Genomic DNA, 20,376 nt, shown 5'->3' on the forward strand with positions numbered 1-20,376 from the left:
AACAAATGAACTTTGAGAAACCATTTTATTTCATAGCTTTCACATAAGTAAATCTTTTAATTGCAGTTCACATATAAAAACATAGGAACTAGAAGCAGTCGGCCATTTAGCCCTTTGAGCCTGCTCCATCATTTATTTTGATCATTGAATTCAGTGTCCTGACATAAATTTTGCATGTTAAATGCACAGAAAGTTAATAATCTTTATTTTGTCAAGAAGTAGAAAGTATTCTTGTGTCTAAAGTAATTGGAGTTAGTGCTATGTATAACTGATGGAGGCAATGGACTCCCAGTATAAGCATCAAATTACCAACATCCTGCTTCAAATCCATTCTCAAAAATAACCACCTTCTGCTGATGCAATGGGATTGTTTCTACTCCATTTTGGCACTGCTGAAGATAAACCAAATTTGTACAGAACTTCAGGATATCCTGACGTGTTTCACTATTATTATGTAGGGAAACATATGCACATTTGTGCACAAATAAATCCCAAAACCATGAAGAGATAAATGACTAGATCTGTTTATTATGATTTGGTTGAGGGATAAATGTTTGCCAGCACATTGGGAGAGATCCCTGTTCTTCTTCAAAAAGTACACTGGGAACTTTAACCTGTACACAAGAGGAGGAACACTGCCTTGCCTCACCAGCTCATCTGAAGAAGGCACAAGAAAACAAAGTGTTCTCCCATATTGAGCTACAAGTCTAAATTATATACTCAAGTCTCTGTCATGAGGCTTGATCGTATGACCTTACTTTAGACTTGGTCAGGAGTGGTATCACTGAGTTAAACCCTAGCACCTCAAGACAATGGTGACATGCTGACAGATTGCCACAAGTTTTGTACATCCTGCAAGTGAAATACTCAAATAATTTCACAGAATATTTTAAAAAGCATTCAGTAATCAGAATTTAACAATTGTTTAAGTACATCCTTCAAAAGCCTAACTTTTGAACAGATTCTTATTTCCAGGTTATACAAACACAGTTGATCTTTGTAGATACCAATTGTGTTGTTCTCTTGACACGACTGCATTTTAGGAAGATGGTTCAATAGTACAATTGACGACACTTTCATAATAGCCATTTACAACAGATAAAACCTTGAATTTCAAACCAAGGCTACTATGGTCAATGGTAAATTTATTGTTTACTACATTCACTCATGCAGATTTGCCTGAACAACTAATGTCTGCGGCTCGGTGGCACAGCAGTTAGCACTGCTGCCTCACAGGACCAGAGACCCGGGTTCAATTCTGGTCTCGGGTCACTGTCTGTGTGGAGCTTGCATGTTCTCCCTGCGTCTGTGTGGGATTCCTCTGGGTACTCTGGTTTTCTTCCACAGTCCAAAGATTTGCCGGTTAGGTTTGACTCGCCAACTTTAAGGGCGTTCAAATGGTCAGTGGATAGGCATATGGATAACATTGGATTAGTTTAGGTTAGAGGGTCGTTAGATTGGTTCCACTGGTCAGCGCAACATCGAGGGCTGAAGGGCCTGTACTGCGCTGTAATGTTCTACAGGTTGATTGGCCATGGTAAATTGACCCTTGCGTCAGCAGGATAAGTATGAGGGGTTACGGGAGTAGGGCCTGGGTGGGATTGTGGGCCAAGTGGACTCCATCTGCACTGTAGGATTTCTATAATTCTGTAAGTAACTAATTTGGGATTCAAAGTTACCTTTCGTGTACTGTAGGTTTAGCTTAGCAGGAATCAGCTGATACTACCAATGAGCCTGAATCAAGATACAGTGGAATTCCAGATTCAGTTGGTTCCCCTAGCACACTACAGCTAATTCCAAAACTGCTCACAATATGGCTGAAATGTACACCATGCTACAATTTACAGCTGATACAAGCAGCAGGTGCTAATGGAACCCAATACTTAAGTTTTTATGTCTTTGACATAAGCTAGCCAGTTATAATGGACAAAACACCTCTACAGCTTAATTATATGTCAAAATCTTTGCGTCTAAGTGTTCTCAATAAAACTCCTTAGTAATGTTTTACTTTCCACATTTCCATATTGCAATTTTTTTCTGGGACCTGATAACATTTATCCTAAATGATTAAGAATCAACCAGTTACCTTGACAAGCATTGATACAAAAATGCAACATACTGACTGTAGGTTGATAGATTATGACCGAAGAGATGAGAAATTTCAATGTTTTAACTCCTGCAATGTCACTTCTGTAATGCCGGGGGATATAGTTTATCTTTAAGCCTACATCCGTGCTTCTGTGGAAACTTTTGAGACCTTCAGAACCTTGTGATATTTACTTTACTTGGTCTTCCCTTACCCATCGGAAGGATCAAGAGCCAAAGCACGTGGATTATCCAACTCTTTCCAAACCAAAACTTGTCGATATTGCCCATCCAGCCGTGCCACTTCAATTCGATTGGTGCCCGTGTCGGCCCAGTAGAGGTTTTTTGATAACCAGTCAACCGCCATTCCTTCTGGATAATCAAGACCAAATTCAATCACATGCTCAACAGAGCTTCCATTCATGAAAGCACGACTGATGGTCTATGGGAAAGAAAGTACCATACAAATGATGCAACATCTCAGATCTGTTAACAAGCAGTGTTAATTTCAATTTAATCTGAGTACACGGGCCAGAATTCTCTCAGGTTATATGCGTTACCATCACTACCAGTAAGAACAGAGAATTTGACGTTCAGCCAAATCTCCATTCACCGCAGTGGGACTGGAGTGTCCTAGCCGTGGATGAGGTTGGAGATTCCTGGCCATAATCTTCAAACATCAAAAAATTTAAAATCTTTACCTATATTCAGTAGAAAATGAAATAAAATCAACCTATGTTTCTTCTGAACAGAAAGTGCCACTGGAGTCTCATGGCATCAGGTCAAATATGGGTAAGGAAACCTCCTGCTCATTACCAGGTACTCCCCCCACAGCCCTCCCTACAAACAAAGGCTATTCAGCCATGAGGTCTGTGTAGTGATTTTCTCTGCACAAGCCACGTGCTTTCTAATTCCACTCAGACTTCAAAGAGAAACCATTTCCTTTTTCTCTATTCATTTACAGGATGTGGGTGTCACTGACTCGGCCAATATTTATCACCCATTTCCAGCTGTCCTCAAGAAGCTGGCATGGAGCTGTCTTCTTGAACTGCTGTCGTCCAAAACATTACCGATGTTTGACCTGATGCCATGAGACTCCAGTGGCACTTTATTCTTTAGCTTCTTCTGTTCAGAAGAAACATTAGGTTGATCTTATTTCATTTCTACTGAATGTAGGTAAAGATTCTAAACTTTTTGATGTGAATTAGCTTAATAATTAATAATGCTTGTAGATACACCTACAATGCTGTAAGGGACGGAGTTCCAGGATTTTGACCTAACGATAGTGAAGGAATGGTGATATATTTTCAAGTCAAGATGTTGAGTGGCTGAAGGGCCTCTTTCTGCGCTGTAAACCTCACCAACTTTTATGGAGGAGAACTTCCATGTAGTGGTGTTCACTTGTGTCTGTTGCCCTTGTCAGTGGCTATGGGTTTGGAAGGTGCTTGCGAAGGTGCCTTGGCAAGTTCCTGCAGTGTATCTTTAGCATACAAAATCTATTTACCACCCATTTTTAGAGCTAGTTACTGTTCAGTACCTTCAAACTAATGTCTGTCCAATAAATTCGGTTATCAGAAACATCAAAGTCAAGAGCAGATGCTTCCTTCACCCCTGTTAATGGAATTGCCACATCATTGTTGTTGGTCTCCAAGGAAATTCTACGGATATCTGCTCTGCTGGAGAACAGCAGGAAGGCTTCAGGTACAATGCAGGTTTTCATGTCCCTTATTAATTCCAGGCCCATTGGACAGGCACAACGTGGACCCTGAGGCACATACAAACACAGGTGACTGCAGCCACCATTATTTTTCGAACAAGGATTTGTTCCTGTAAAAACAAATGCAAAAGTACCATTATTTAAAGAACTGATCATTTAAAGAACTGATCAAAAGAAACAAGGACACACAGCAGCATGTGACTAAATATCGCATCCCTGTTGCAGAGAGATAGTACTGCACACAGATGTGCACTGTCTTGAGAAGCAGACACCTCCCTATATGTGAAATTCACTCATTAACATATTGGTGATATACGCTACAGATTGGACATTGCACAGTAAATAATTAGGCAAAAGTAAGCTATTTGGTTTTTGCTCTTCTCCTGAATGTGCTTCACGCTTTAGTGTACATCTTATTCAAGTGATTTTTCATGAGTAAATCTAGGCATTAATTTAACTTTCAGTGCAACACAGTATAATCTTGTCCTCAGCGAATGTAATAGTACTGAGATGGCGGTGCAGCAGTAATGTCTATGGTCATCTGAAGGCCCATGTTAATGCTCTGGGGATATGGGTTCAAATTCCACCACCGGTGGAATTTAAATTCAATTAATAAAATCCAGAATTGAAAACTATTCATCAGTAATGATTACCATGAAACTACCATCAATTGTCATAAAAAATCCATCTGGTTCACTAATGTCCTTTAGAGAAGGAAATCTGTTGTCTTTACCTTGTCTTGTCTACATGTGAATCCCGACCACAGTAATGGTTGACTCTTAAATGCCCTGTGAAATGGTGTGGCAAGCCACTCAGTTCAAGGGCAATTAAGGATGGGCAAAAAATGTTGGTCTTGTCAGTGAGGCCTGCATCGCACAAAAGAATTTTTAAAAACTCTTCCTTGCCATTTGGAAAATGGGTCAGCAATAACAGAAGGGAATCCTGACTAATAGTTCTTTCACATCCTTCAAGGTAACGTACCAAATGCTTTTGTTACTCTTGTAGCTTTCAGTCCCATAAGATCGGGTAGCTGGTCAATGATGATTTCTCTCTCTGCACGGTGCTTGTGAACACGTTCAATGCTTCGCCTTTGCCAGTCTGTCCAGTAGATATAATCACCCAACAAAGTGAACCCAAATATGTGAGGAAGTTTATCTTCCACAAGTGTCCTACGGCCAGTTCCATCCACATTGATCACCTGTTTAAAAAAGTAAAAAATGTCCAGGTCAGAGAAGATATGAAAAGTGATGGAAGGGAAGACCTGCCTTACAGCTAAATACCAAAAAGCCATTTGCACAGTGCCAAACTATTTTATGACAGCATTCTGAGCAGAAACTTGTATGTTATCCTCTCCGACCTGACTTGTACCTTTTAGAAAAAGACATGTTCTTTTACTTGATCATTTTCAGTTTTGGAAACAAAGCAATCAACAAAATCCAGAAATAAGTAGTTTGATATCTTCAGCAGCATCCGAAAGTTGACCTGCAGGATAGCAGCTGTGAAGAGAGATATTTGTAACATGAAACAGTATCCAGCCAAGGAGAAGGAGGTGAGTTTGAATCAAAACAAGTCTAACCATGATCTACATTCCATGCTACAGCTTTGATTCATACATTGCCAACTAATGAAAAATGCTGGTCCCTTAAAGTATTCCTATTCCTTGGTAGCATAGCCTGCTTCATCAATTGAACTGGCAGAGCCCACCACTGATCAACTGAAGGTTAGCATACATCAAACTTGATGCTCAATCCAATAGAGTTGGGGAAGAAATTTGCTCAGGAGCCAATTATTTTTGCATATCATTACAAAATCTTTACGGGGCAAAGGAGCATTTTACTAGGTTCATGTATAAGGTGGCTGAAAGAGAAGACAAATTTTTAATCAGAAGGGAATCAATGGTTATAGGAATTAGGCTAGAAAGTGGAGTTGAGAACTATCACATCAATCATGATCTCACTGAATGGTGTAACAGACTCGATGGGCCAAATCTCTTACTTTTTCTCCTTCATCTTATTGTCTAAATATCAATTGCACAAGGGACTGAAATTTATTTCACTCAAAAACATACATTTTCATACTCTTCCATGCTGAGGGCATGCTGAACTCTCTTCATCTGAAACAGAGCAAAGTTTAACACAGCTCAACTTCAATGATTGATACATACCAAAACATAGAATTTAGAAGAGCAAAGTGGCAATTAAAAATGTGAAAGGTTAAGTGAGCATCACCAGCTTCGGTAGGCTTGCCTTACCATGTATATACAATTGACAGAAGTAATTTAAATTCTTACATGATCAAGTGCTCATCAAGCAAGTGTATCAGAAAAGCCAAGGAAGGGCTGGTCATTATTAAATGAATTCCCCAGGGCAGCTATATTTTCGGAATGTAACAAACTCTTCAAGCATTGCTTGTCAGCAGTGGCAAATGCTCCATTTTACCTCTTGCTTCTTGTATGTAAAACTTAAAAGTTTATCAGTAGTATCATGCTCCTTTTATTAAGATGCCATAACATTCTAAGTTTGGAGTCAGAAGGCTGTGAACTCAAACCTCATGACAGAGGTTTTAGCATATAATGTCAGTTAACAACTTACTGCAGTATGAGGACTTGCCCCTGAAAGTAGCTGGCCAATTAGAGGCCAGTAGCTGTCCACTTCAGGCTGGCCAGCGGATGCACAAGTGGATTGTGGCCCATCGGTTAGTATAAAAGAACTATAGCAGTTTATTTATGAGCAGATAAATGTACCGAGTACTTTCACAATGCTAACACTTTCAGCTCTGGATGCAGAAGCCCGAAATGCCTGTGCTTATTCCTCATTGGGTGATCAGGTCACATGACTAACCCAATGTAAGCCAGTTAAAAAGGTCAGCTACAAAAACCCTCTCCCTTTAAGTCTCTCAGTATAAAATGCATAAATAACTTGTACTACTTACAAAATAATAGCACTAAATGATTTTTTTAAAAATAGTTTATCAGTCACTCACCACTCTCATTCTCCGGGAGCGACTTTGTCCAACTTGTTCAGGCTCAACTGTAGAGTTCGTTCCAATTGGTCTTGCTTCACTTGGATTCTTTTCTGGAATCCATGCCTCACTTCTCACTTCAGTTTCATTGGGACCTTGGTCCGCCACTGGCTGATCCCTTGGACAAACAACTTGCCCAGTTGGATCAGGCAGTAGCATTTGCTCTTGGGACAGATCATTTGAGGACGCGGGACCTATGTGTTTCTTCACTAATTTGTCCTGCACCCTCACCTCATAAGGTAGTGGCCCAGTCCGGTTCTGAACTCTTTCGACACCCCTTTTCCCAAACAACATCCAATTTAGCAATTCGAGGTCAAATCCAGCTAATTGTGGCCACACAATACAGTGTAGATGAAGAAGTCTGGAAAAATGCTCTTGCTAATTCAGCGAAGGCACAAAATTACGTAATTACGTCTTTTAGAGGAGAATATCTGCTATGGCTCTAAATGTCAGATAGAACAGGCCACAGTGGCTCTGATCATATATGGAACTGGCTTCTCTGTCTGTTGGATGGAAAACTCGCCTGATTCCCAGTGAGGGTGCTATCAGTTATACTGTTCAATCTCTTTGAATTCCACCCTGTGGATTTACCTGTCTAAATCCCTCAAATTACTTCCTTTAGAAGTTGCATTTGTATAGCCCCACTGTTCTCTGGTAAACAGTTTGTCTGATATAGCAATTTGCTATATTAATTTCTTTAGCTGCCTGCTTATCTTGTTACTGGGCAAATCATGACTCATTATTCCTCTAAATGCCTGCTAATCTTGTTACTTGTCTGTTATTTTGTTATAATCTCAGAATTCCTAATGCTAATGAACTTGCGCAGGCCACCTTCTTTTATCTTAAAAATCTCCTGCCAGTTCAACTTAATCTCCTGGAACCAATCGTGTCCCATTAAACTTGGTCTTTTGCCAAAAACACCATCCGTGGTAGCTATGAAGACTGCGGTCTGTAACTCACAAGGGTTATAGCTGATCCTCCAATCTTTATGGCTTCTTCGGTGTATGTAGCCAGTCTTGTTGCAGTGTTCATTAACTTCAGGAGTTGAATTCTTTCTTTAAGATACTGGTAGGCCTGCTTGCTCATAACAGTTGCTGATGCTCCATATTTCTTTCCATCTTCAGTGGCAAGTCATTTACTAACAACACTACCGTGCTGGGAGCTACCTTGCCCGCTCCCACATCGTTTAATAACATAACATTTCATTCCCCTGCTGAGCAATCCTCCATACTATGTACTGAGCTGGATTATTTACTCTGTTTGTACAGGGCCTACCCTGCTTGCTTTTACATTTGTGCATTAAATGACTTTTCTCCCCCCTTGTTCCCAAAACACTCTGCTCCTCCAAATCTACATATTTCTGGGGATGGGTTTCCCCCACATCAAAAGCATTTGTTACTCCTTGGCTGCTTGTATCTTTGGTACTTAGTGATTCTTCTGACATCTGCATTCAACCCTCCGCTTGAGCCTGATCCCACAGCCTCCTTCTCATGCTATTACCACTCTCTGTTTCCTGCCACAACTGGTGGACCTCCAAGCTTTGCTCGCATTGTAACTCCTGGATGCCCTTCTTGGCACTCTACAGCTGCCACCATTTCTATTGCCTTCTTAGAAGTCAAGGACTCAGCCGACAGTCTCCTTTGTATAGCTGCATAATTTACACCACATGCCAATCAATCTCTTAACATGTCATTTAAAGGTGACCGTAAGTTGAAATGCTCTGCAATCTTCTTTAGCCTTGCTACAAAGACTGCAAAGGCCTCTTCTGGGGCCCTCTAGGTTGAGGTAAATTTATATCTTTGCAGTGTTACCGAGGATTTAGGATGGTAATGCTCCTCTGCCAGCTCAATGAACTCTGCAAATGTCTTTATGTCGGGAACATCAGGAAGGTTAAACCTTGGATCAAGTTACACGTTTGGGTTCCACATGCGCTAAGTAAAATGACTTTCTTATCCTCCCCCTCTATTGTATTACTGATCCACATACAATATCTATTTCTGAGCGGTCGTGAGGAACGCTTCCACTTCCCAAAGAGAGATTCTTACTCCCCTGTTTTTCAGGCTTGGACTGATCTGATTCACTCTACAGTTTTGCAATGATGTTTTCTTCAATTTCCTCACTGCAAACGTAGTCATTCTGATTTACCTTGTCGCCAATGTAATCATTGCAAGGATTGGTGGCCACCAATCAATACAAGAAACTATAATGGTTTATTTACATGCAAATAAATATACAAAGTATTTTCAGAAGCTCTAGGATCGACTCTGGCTGCAAAAGCCCACGTTCTGCATTGCGATCCCCTTGCTCATTCCCTAATGGGTGATTGGGTCACATGAAACTCCAAATTAACACCCCTTAAATGGGCCAGTTGCTACATTATATTTTTAGTCTGTCTGTTTCAATAAACATCTTAATAAGTGAAATCTTATCGTATTATCCATTTGCTATTAACTCAAAGTTTGAGTCTAAATTTCTTTTTTGAAATATTATTGGGTCTATACATGGATCAGAACCATCTGCATTCTACCAATTCTGGCCTCTTGTACATCTACAATTTTAATTGTCCCACGTATAGCATTCATATCTTCAGCAGGTTTGCCTTTTAAGCTCTGAAATTCTCTTGCTAAGCATCTCTTCCTTGCTGTGGGTGGATTTAATGTCTTCCTCCAGTTGGGTTTGGAGGCGGGGTGGGGTTGGAAGGCAATTAATGCCCATTTAAGAGCTCCAACTTGCTGCAACTGGTAATCAACTTGCAGTGGTGATGAGTCACCACATGGAAAGCCAGAAAAGCAAACTATGGCATATTGTTTGTTGGCTTCCAGATGATCCCTTGTTCAAAGACACCTGAAAGAAGTTGGGGGGGCAACTGAGGGGCACCATCACCCTCCCTGGCCTCGCTATTAATCCCCTCCTCACTGACCACCATCTTACCCTGGGGTCTCTGGTGGACATGTTAATTGGCAGATATCACTTTGGTCCTGGTGATGCCACTTGTAATGAAAAGCTGCAAACTTCGAACTGGCCAGTAGCTTTTGGTGGGTAAGATATTACCTCAGTCTTTGATTCCAGTAAAAGCTCCCTGGTCACTTGAGTGCCTGACTGGCACTTAATACAGCAGGCACTACCAAAAGGAAGCACCACAGGACTCTCGCTAGCTCTACGGCTGACAGGCAAGACCCCACTGCCTGCATTAAATAATGCTCTCTCTGTCCTTAATCCTTTAAAAAGTTTCTTAAAATCTACCTCTTTGACAAAGTTTTTGATCATCAGTCCTAATATCTCCTTGCATGGTTCAGTATAATGTTCAGGTGAAGTGCCATAAATTATATATGGAATCATAGAATCCCTAAGTGCAAAAGGAGACCATTCAGCCCATCGAGCCTGTAGTGACAATAATCCTACCCAGGCTCTATCCATCGGAATCCTAAGTATTTGTCCTGCTAATTCCCTGACACTAAGGGGCAATTTAGCATGGCCAGTCAACCTAACCCACACTTCTTTGGACTGTGGGAGGAAACTGGAGCACCTGGAGGAAACTCACGCAGACACGGGGAAAAAATGCAAACTCCACGCAGACAGTGACCCGAGGCCAGAACTGATCCTGGGTCCCTGGCGCTGTGCGGTAGTAGTGCTAATGACTGTGCCACCATGCCACCCCTAACAAAAGAAAATACATAACAAAAGAAAACATATACACTTACAGTACTGCTATTCTAGACATTTGACTTACTGTGACCTCGTCAAGCATCCAAATGCTTTCCTTAAATTCATCTTTCCCACAGCTATGATGATGGCCAAATATTAAAATGTCCATCAAACATGATCAGATACCAACTTTAGAATCCAAGTAAACCTTATCAGAATACCAAAACAGCAACTTGCATTTATATAGCACCTGTAGTGTGGCAAAACACCACCAGGTGCTTCACAAGAATACAATCTGAAAAGTGCAAAGCAATATTTTCTTCCATCAGATGCGATCCAAGTGTCCTCACTTTGAAGAAATAAGATCAAAAGATATTCTTGATGGAACACTATTGTTATCACAAGCATAGGAACAGACAGGCTTCTGATAAACAAGCATCAAAGGAATTAAAAAATATACTGCACATCTGTGGCTGTACTTTACGTGCATCACACTAAAATTGCAAAGGCCTGTAATACCTGAACCAGATTGGTTCAAATCACATTCATAAATTATATTAATAATACCAGTGACAAATCAGTTGAAAGCAAATGAACATGCTTTCGAGCAGTTAAAGTTCCTCTTCACCACATCACAATAAGAAATGCTTTAGTTCCCAAACTGCATTGAAAAACTTAACATGGCAAGCAAGTTTCTGAAACTAATAAAGACATGAAGAAATTACAGGTTTGTAAGAAAATAATTAACTTACTTATATAGTTGCATTTTGTGTACTTGAAATAACATTTTGCAGTGCTCAACTGGGAAGCCTAAAGCTTTAGCTCAGGCTTATTTAACCTCTTCACCTGGGGAAGGGTTGCGGGGGGGAGCACTTCAAATTCTTTTCTCACTCCAGGGGCTGATGAGCAAATTTCACAAAGATTAAGTTTGGCGCAACATTTTACATTTCTTTTCATAACTTTTTAAAAAATTAAAGAAACTTACTGAGCAAAACTAAACAGCACTAAATAAAGGTAAGTATGAGCGTAACAGAGTGAGCGTGTGTCTGTCTAGCTCACTCTTAGTCTCAGGGTGCGCACTCAAATATCCTCAGCCACTGTCAGGGTAGATGAGAGTGCAAGACACTGTGGGCGGGAATTTCTGGCCGCGCTCGCCCCAAAACTACAATATCCCTCCTGAGGTCAACAGACCTTTGCATGGTCCGAGTCTCGCGTTGCAATTCCTGTGGCGGGCCGGATGGGAAAATTGTACCATGTCTGAGGTGAGGGCGAAGGAGAACCTTATAGTGGGACTGTACTGCCCTTACACACAATCTCTCCTCTCTCTCTCCCCCCACCCTCTCTCCGGGTTTAGAATTTAAAACAGAAGGCAGCCGATCAAAAGTGGAGCAATTAAAACTGGAGACGCAAAAAGGGCAAGATTAGAGGAATGCAGCTATCTTGGGAGGTAATTAAACAGATAGAGGAGAGTGAGCCGATGATAGGATTTGAAAGCAAGGATGAAAATTCTTACTTGAGACATTGCTTAACTGGGAGCCACTACAGGTCAGAATGCACTGTAATACAAGCCAAAACATCACAAACACTCAGATAAAATACCCCTGTAAGAACTCATCGAGAATATTCAGATATCTGAACATACCTAAAGAATTTCCAAGATTCCTGTTCCAAGGCAGAAACCATAAGTTTAAAAGTGACAAGGCTATGAAGTTTCTACATGACTTTTTCCTTCCCCCTCAAAGTTGTTGCCATGGTATATAAGGAAAGACTATGATCCAAGTATTGTTTGCATGGTAATTAATTCAACAAAAGTATGTTGAATTTTGGGTCCCAATTTAACATATCATCCAAAAGACTCACCTGTCCTTTCAGATGAACATAAAAGATCCTATCTGATGAGCAGTAGAGGCCACCTGGCATCCTGGCCAATTTTTATCCCTCAATGAACATGACAGCGACCGACTGACCAGAGTCTTACCACCGTTCACACCGGCAGGATTTTCCAAACCCGCCACGGTGAATGGAGATTTGGTTGGCCACCAAATCCTCTGACCTTGCTGCAGCGAGGAACATGGCGTGAATGGTAGGTCGGTCACACCCTATATCACGTTGCTTTTGTGGGACATTACCGTGTGTAAACTGGCTACCATGTTTCTCTACATTACAACAGTGATGCCGCTTCAAAAATATTTAACTGGCTTTTAGGTATCTTGAGATCAAAAAATGTGTTGTGCAAGTCCAAGTTCTTCAACAACAACAGGAACAAACCTTGGCACCAACTCTGTTTTCTCCTCAGGAATGTTCAATGCCCTCAGTTTGCCCATATGAAATGAGCAATGAATGTCAAGTATGTTCTGGGCTGATACCAAGTCATGCTCCAAGGAGGGATCAGCTGCATTTTTATGTGAAGTGTATGTGAAAATGACTTTAACTTTGGATTTGAGTCTGTTAAATTTTTCAGGTTGATCTGGCATTTTTCTTTTGGCAGTAAGATTTTTCATAGCAAGTGATCTCCAATATTCAGATTGGAGTGTGGGAATGGCTCACAGATATTAATATGTGGCATGGTGTTGTGCATGTGTGTGAGGAAGTATATAGAGACAAATGTGTACTGGAATAAGATGACACAAGTTCTATAAGCAATCCATATATATGGTGTCATCAATTTCTCAATAGAGAACAATGGCTGGATATTAGCAGGTTATGTGGGGCAGCAGGTGGGGGAGGCAGTTTGGCACAGGCTTTCAGACAGGGATCCAGGTTTCCCTGCATGCTGTAAAGTTATAACAATTTCTCTGTCTTCAAGTCCCCCTACCAGATAGCCAAGTTCTGAACACATGAGGACGGCCTCAACTGGGATCTTGGGGTCATGTCACACTACCTGTAACTCCCATGATTTGCTTGGGCTTGCAAAATTTTACTAACAGTCCTGGCTTGAGACAATTCACATCTCTTTAACCTGTGCTTAACCCTCTCTCCACTCGCATTGTCTGTACCTGTAAAGACTTGATTACCTGTAAAGACTCACATTCCAATCATTATCTTGCAATTGAGTCTGTGTCAGTTGGGTCCTGTCTGTGAACTCTTCACTCACCTGATGAAGGCGCAGTGCTCCAAAAGCTCATGATATCAAATAAACCTGTTGGGCTTTAACCCAGTGTTGTGAGACTGCTTACTGTGCCCAACCCAGTCCAAAGCCGGCATCTCCACATCACCCTACCAAAAAGGTCTGACTTCTAGTCAAGTGGGAAATATATTGCAGGAGCAGGACATAGAACCAGATAAAAAATGACCCTGAGCGTGTGTGCATGCATTTGCTCCGGGACTTCTTGGCCCACAAGCAGTGCTGTGAAGGCACTCATTTTTTGCCCAAAGCTGTTTTCACCTCACTTCAGCTACCTGATACCCCAGGACTTGGGTACTCGGTCGCTCATAGTAAAACCTCCAAAAGCAGGTTACATCAATGACTGACAGCCTCTGCAAAATATTTAAATTGACAACCCACCTCCTTGCTCTGTCTTCACAGGAGTTAAGTTTCAGATTTTTAAAATTTTAACATCTGATCTGACCAAATTCACTCATTTTTGTGTGCTGAAGTTTAGCCCAATCTTTCCCAGGGTATAATCACTGAAGATTTTTGTTTCGATGTGGTCGCTATAATGGAGAGATAACAATCCCTACAAAGAATGTATTGCAATATATTGGGCCAATTGATCCATGTTATTCCAAGTGCCAACTGCTTTACTAATTTCTGCTTCCACCAAAACAGATTCACACTCAAAACAGATACTATAGATTAAAAAATCATAGATACAACATCCCCTCTGGAAATGTGAGCAACGGCAGTTCCAGATAGTGTTATAGTCTTGTTAGACAGCTCCTTGAATAAGAGGAAGAATAATTAAACTTGTTGATTACAGACACCTGTGCTCACTGGGAAGCACCAACTGAGGAAATGCATGTGCACACAATGTTCTCCCAGCCTGCAGGGGCAAAAACATGAGAAATGCTTTGACTGAAACAGTTGCAAGTTCCCGTTTGCTTAAGGCCTAGCAAATCTCTAAGAATGTAATTCATGTACTACCATTTAATTTGTAAGTACCTGTTTGGTCAAGCTTAATGTACCATCCTCAGACTCTGGAAGGGACAGGACTACAATCTTTGCATTGAGGCCAGCTCAGAGGGAATGGAAAATAGGAATTTTGTCAGGCAAATTTTCTTCACTTGCAATGACTGGCATTATGCTGCTGGATTCTGGCACATATTGTTTGATAGCACTTAGGAAGTAATTTCAGATAGTTTACTACATTGAAGACACAGTATAAATGCAATGTTGGGTTAGGTATGTATAAAATATCATCAGTTCAAATTCTTTAATATTAGAAATCATGCTATTAAAATTATGAATGTTAAATGTGATGAACTAATGTAGAACCTTGGTTAAATGATGTTTGGAACAGTTCTGATCTCCACGCTACAAAAAGAATGTAGAAGTCCTGCAGAAAGTGTACAAGGATGATACCAGAACTGAAAGAGCACAATGAAAGAAAAAGTGCTGAACTAGAGCAAAGATTTGAAAGGCAACATGATCAAGGGTTTTAAAATCATGAAGGCTTTCGATGGGGAAGAAGTTTGATGCTGGTTTGGCAGTAAGGACTCCCAACCATATCTCATCTACATCCAGTGTCCACTGTAGTGGGGAACTAGAGAACATAAATATTAGTCATTAGGAAATTTTTCACTCAGTCGTGAGAATGTGGAACATGCCAGTATACAGAGGGTTTGAAGCAAACATGATAGATGCTTTTAAGGGCAAGCTAATTAAGAACATGTGAAAGAAAGGAAAGATATGCTGTTAGGTAAATTAAGATAAGGTGGGATGGGGCTTGTGTGGAGGATATATACTATCATTGATTGACAGGGCTAAATGGCTCATTTCTTAGATGTAAATTTTATCTAATTGAGGACTGTTTGTATTTAATAGAATTGACTTGTTACTAATTGAGTAATGAGTAAATTCTTGGGGTGGCACAGTAGCACAGTGGTTAGCACTGCTGCTTCACAGCTCCAGGGTCCTGGGTTCGATTCTCAGCTCAGGTCACTATCTGTGGAGTTTGCATATTCTCCTCATGTCTGCGTGAGTTTCCTCCAGGTACTCCAGTTTCCTCCCACAGTCCAAAGATGTGTGGGTTAGGCTGATTGGCCATGCTAAGAAATTGTCCCTTAGTGTCCAGGAATGCATAGGTTAGAGGGATTAGTGGGTATAATATGTAGGGATATTGGGGTAGGGCCTGGGTGGGATTGTGTTCAGTGCAGACTTGATGGGCCGAAGGGCCTCTTTCTGCACTATAGGGTTCTATGATTCCAATTGCTCACGTTTACAGCCAGTTAAAATTTAAAACTATTCTTTAAAAGGAAATTTAATCTAGTCAAGCTCCCTTTCTCCATCATTTTGCTTTTCAGAGCTTGCTGCTGAGAAGTCTGAAGACCATGAACTCTGGATGCAAACAGGACTCAGATTGGTCACGAGGCTCTCCATGATATTATCATAACTGGGTCAGCGCTAACACATGGGAGAGAGATACTAAAAGCATTAGCTCACTTGGAAATCAAACTAAGATCAGGGTTTCTCTGATTTGCGCACCGTCACTTCAATTTGCTGAGCAGACAGTTTAGGAGCATTTAAAATAAACATTTCGCTTTTAAAACCTCTGAACTACGTGCGCTTAGTTGTATATTTCGTTCTCCAACCTAGATAATCAAGAATCTTAGATTGGATGTTTTAGCTGTCCTGCAATGATTCATTAAAGTTAAATGAGCAATCAATGAAATTGAAAGCAAACTACACAAGCAGTAAAGATCACATATTATTTAAAACCTGAAGCTGATTTGGAAGCTTTAAGTCAATTACAAATATAACAACAAATACATTAGTTCCAACACCATTGGATTATAAATTAGCAATTTAAGATTCTGAAAATAGCTGTGCCAATGTATCATTGCTTTCCTAAATTTCCTCAGTTTTTGTCTCTGGAGTGAGACCAACGTTCTTTATGGTTGCATAAAGAACATAAGTGGGATGGAATGAGCATTATTGCAAGTTAGTTTGAAATTGACAAACATCTGCTATCTAAAATTAGCATTTTTAAGTGCTACCCTCAAGATAAACAAAAAAAAACTACTGTCCAAACTCTATATTATCAAAGTCTATTGTATGCCTGCAGTGCCTGAAGGCATTGCTGTGAAGATGGTTGGCTATAGCTTACGTCCTGAGGCATTATCTGCAGCCTCAAATTTCCATACATCACCACTGGGTGGCTCTGCAACAATTGTCATATCCTCCAAACAGAAACCTTGAATACAATTCAATCTTTTAACACTGCCTGAGAGATACAATTAACATATTTAAAATTATATTTCAATAATTCCCCCTTTACCTTAGCATAAAAATATCTCCACCCAGAAAGGAAAGCCGCCGACTCCACCAGGTTCATTCCCCAGGAACAAACCTTGGGAGCTTTGCATCATCATCATTCCACACAGACTGAGATGGTGGTTGGATTTCTCCGGCAGCCAGTGGAGCATCCCCATACCACGGGTTTCCCAGGCCACGAGCATGAAGATCGGGGTGCCCTTTAACAAAAGATGCCCTGATCCCTGAACAGTGGGGCTGGCCAGCTCATATAAATGCAAGTTTATTTATTACTCACAAATAGGCTTACATTAACGGTGTAATGAAGTTACTGTGAAAATCCTCCACTCGCCACACTCTGGCGCCTGTTTGGGTACACTGAGGGAGAATGTGGCATGGCCAATCAACCTAACCTGCACATTTTTTGGGGCTATGGGAGGAAACCGGAGCACCTGGAGGAAACCCATGCAGACATGGGGAGAACGTGCAGACTCCACACAGACAGTGATCCAAGCCAGAAATTGAACCCTGGTCCCTGGCTCTGTGGAGCAGCAGTACTAACCACTGAGCCACCATGCCGTCCATCGTGGGATGCATAAATTTGCACCCATCAGGTGGATGAATCCCACCTGGCATGCGCTGCCAATGTCAGCACAAAATCCTTCCGTTTTCATGCCAGTGGGAGTACTTAGAGTGAAAACAGGAAGATTCTTCCCAACATTTCAGGTTGAAGGACTCTTATCAGAAAGAAGTTGTAACAATCTGATGCTAGAAAGCTGGTCCAATTCAGACCAATTACAACAGGACTCCATCATGCAAGTCAAGAACACGGAGGCTGAAATGTGACCTTCATTAAAGGGATAGACAGTGAGCCAAAGCTAGAAGGAACTTGAGAGTAAAATTATAAAATGTTTATTGGCATGGCCACTTATGTTCAGAAAGTAAAACAGCGAATAAAAAGAAAGAACCAAAAAGTACAGCATAGGTACGGGTCCTTCGGCTGTACAAGCCTGAATATTGCCATGGGATTTGACCCACCTCCAATGCATTTTGGCCCAAGAATGTGAAGAACGCCAAGCATCAATATGCAAAGTACTGAGTTCAAAGCACGTATTTTATGTGAATTGCTGGTGCATATATTTTTGTGACTTATTTTATTTTCCTTTTTTATTTTTGTTACATTAATAAATATTTTGCTTTTCCCTACAAGTACTTCTGCACAAATAAGTGATTGTCCATGGTGTAATTGAGAGTAAATTAGAGTTTTTAGAAGGACGGTAGTATCAGAGACAGTGACCAACTAAAACTGAGAGTTGTCTTAGGGTGCGGGAACACTGGGATGAGACCCCATGATTGCTGGAAGAATTAGAGAATCTGGCAGCATTGCGGCAAGTGTTGGGACCTGGGAGAGTTGAAAATAATGACAATGTTTGGGGTCACTGGAACTAGCTCGGAGATCAGAAAGTACTGAAAATGCAGTCTGTATGTTTGCAAATACCAAGAGTCATTGAAAGACCTGGAATTGGAAGTCTGGAATTCTAGGGTCCAGCAGGACTGGTGAGAAATAGGATCTGGTAGTATTGTTAAACCACCAGACTTCAGCCATCAATAACCAGCTGTCAGTTGTGTTATCTGACTCTATAGCTGCTCTATTTGCATCCTCACTTAGCCCCGACTGCTTCCATTATTATTCACCATTCTACGTGTTTCTGCCTTGAAAGCATTTGTGGGCAAATTTTCTCTTCTAATAAATGGGCAGAAAATCAGTGTGTTTTTCCTATTTAAAAAAAATCACTAAGTATCTTAAATTTCAATATACTCTTTGCATCACTTGATTTCTTTCCACGGTTTTAAGCACACTTTTCACATCAACACTTTGTTGTAATTTCCTATCTTTTTAATGTCTTTTGCCTACATAAGCTTGCCACACTAACTGCACAATTCTATGGGGGAACAGCCTTTTCTGCCAGCTTGGTTTGCATCTTGATTCATCACTTAAGCTTCGAGAGTGAATACTACTTAATCCTGATTGAAGAGAGGAGAGAGTGGAATATAAAATGCCTCTTGCTACTTTGTCAATTCCTACTGCCCATTCAACTTTGGCATTCTTTCCTTCGTACTTCCCATTTCTATCCTCCCTCTTTTGCATTCCCCTTTCCTCTCATTGCCGATGTCACTAGCAGAACGTGCAATTACAGGGCAACAGGTTTACAAAGAGATTTTCCATTATAATTATGGACACAGCAGAATGTACCACTATAAAAATGGTAAGTGACCATTAGTCCAGTTAGCTCGTTAACATGTTTTAAAAAAACAAAACCAATTTCTCCCTCACAAATATTACACTTGCACACTTTTCTGTCCAGACAGGACAGGATTCACACCAGCTGGAGGAAACACACCAATATCAATTAGATCACTTCCTGGATGTGAGGAAGTTTGTTTAAATTCCATTTCCTTAAGTATAAAAGTGGTTTAAAAATGACTTGTATAGTGGAAATTGAATTTGAATATAGTTTTACTATCTTGATTAAAGGAAACTGAACATACTTTGATTACACTCAAAGACAAAAAGATGTGATTATATTAAATATTCAAACAATAATTGAATATTGGTGGTTTTCGTTAAAGTACTCTGATTCTGCAAGATTTAACACTGACCGTTCAAGTTACCTAAAATTAACTTAACTTCACTTCTTTTGTTTGATTTAAAATGACTATTCATTTGTGAACAATGGTTGTAGATTGTAGAACAGCCAAGAATGACTGTCCGGTACAGTTAAGTTTGGGAATATCATTAATTTTACACTATATTTCTATTTGGAAATGGAAACAGGGCATTTGAAGAGGGTGAAGTAAATGAGAGAAATACACAAAGCCTAATTTGAAATATCTTTCCTTCTAGCCAATTATGGCTGCAGAGGCAGTGAATACATTTGTTGGAATTTACAAAATCCCCTTGATCCTTGGAAAGGTCCCAGTGAATTAGAAAACAACAAATATAACTACACTATTTAAAGGGGTGGGGGGTGGGAGACAGAAAACAGGAAACTATAAATCAACTAGTTTAACATCTATCATTTGGAAAATATGAAAATCCATTAATATGGAGGCAGCAGCAGAATATTTAGAAAGGTGTAATACAAATTATAATACATGTCAACATAGGTTTGTGAAAGGGAAATCATGTTGACAAACTTAGAATTCTTTGAGGATGTAATAAGCAGATTGATAAAGGAGAACCAGTTGATGTAGTGTCTTGATGTAGTGATGCAACTGTACAGGGCATTGTGAGACTGCACCTCGAGTACTGTGTACACTTTCTTTTTTTAAGATATATTATTATATTGGAAGCAGTTCAGAGATGGTTCACTGAGCTGATTCCTGGGATCAAAACATGGTCTTTGGAGCCCAGGTTAACTAGTCTGGACGTGTACCCTTTGGAGTTTCGAGAGTGAGTCATGATCTTTTGAAACTTAAATTCTGAGGGGGATTG

General features: G+C 40.4%; 1 protein-coding gene across 2 annotated transcripts in view; it reads right to left on the reverse strand.

Annotated features, from left to right (window-relative positions):
• Positions 1-20,376, reverse strand: part of LOC145343831 (low-density lipoprotein receptor-related protein 5-like) — a 190,931-nt gene that overhangs the window by 46,581 nt on the left and 123,974 nt on the right. For both annotated transcript variants that reach the window (XM_080190227.1, XM_080190226.1), the window contains exons 8-10: positions 4,784-5,000; positions 3,623-3,912; positions 2,301-2,527 (exon numbers count right to left, since the gene is read on the reverse strand). In XM_080190227.1, coding sequence (XP_080046353.1) covers positions 2,301-2,527; positions 3,623-3,912; positions 4,784-5,000 — 734 coding nt within the window. The remainder of the gene's footprint in view (positions 1-2,300; positions 2,528-3,622; positions 3,913-4,783; positions 5,001-20,376) is intronic.

This window comes from Carcharhinus amblyrhynchos, chromosome 6 (genome assembly GCF_965287045.1).
Source record: "Carcharhinus amblyrhynchos chromosome 6, sCarAmb.v2.hapA, whole genome shotgun sequence".
In the NCBI taxonomy this organism is placed as follows: domain Eukaryota; kingdom Metazoa; phylum Chordata; class Chondrichthyes; order Carcharhiniformes; family Carcharhinidae; genus Carcharhinus; species Carcharhinus amblyrhynchos.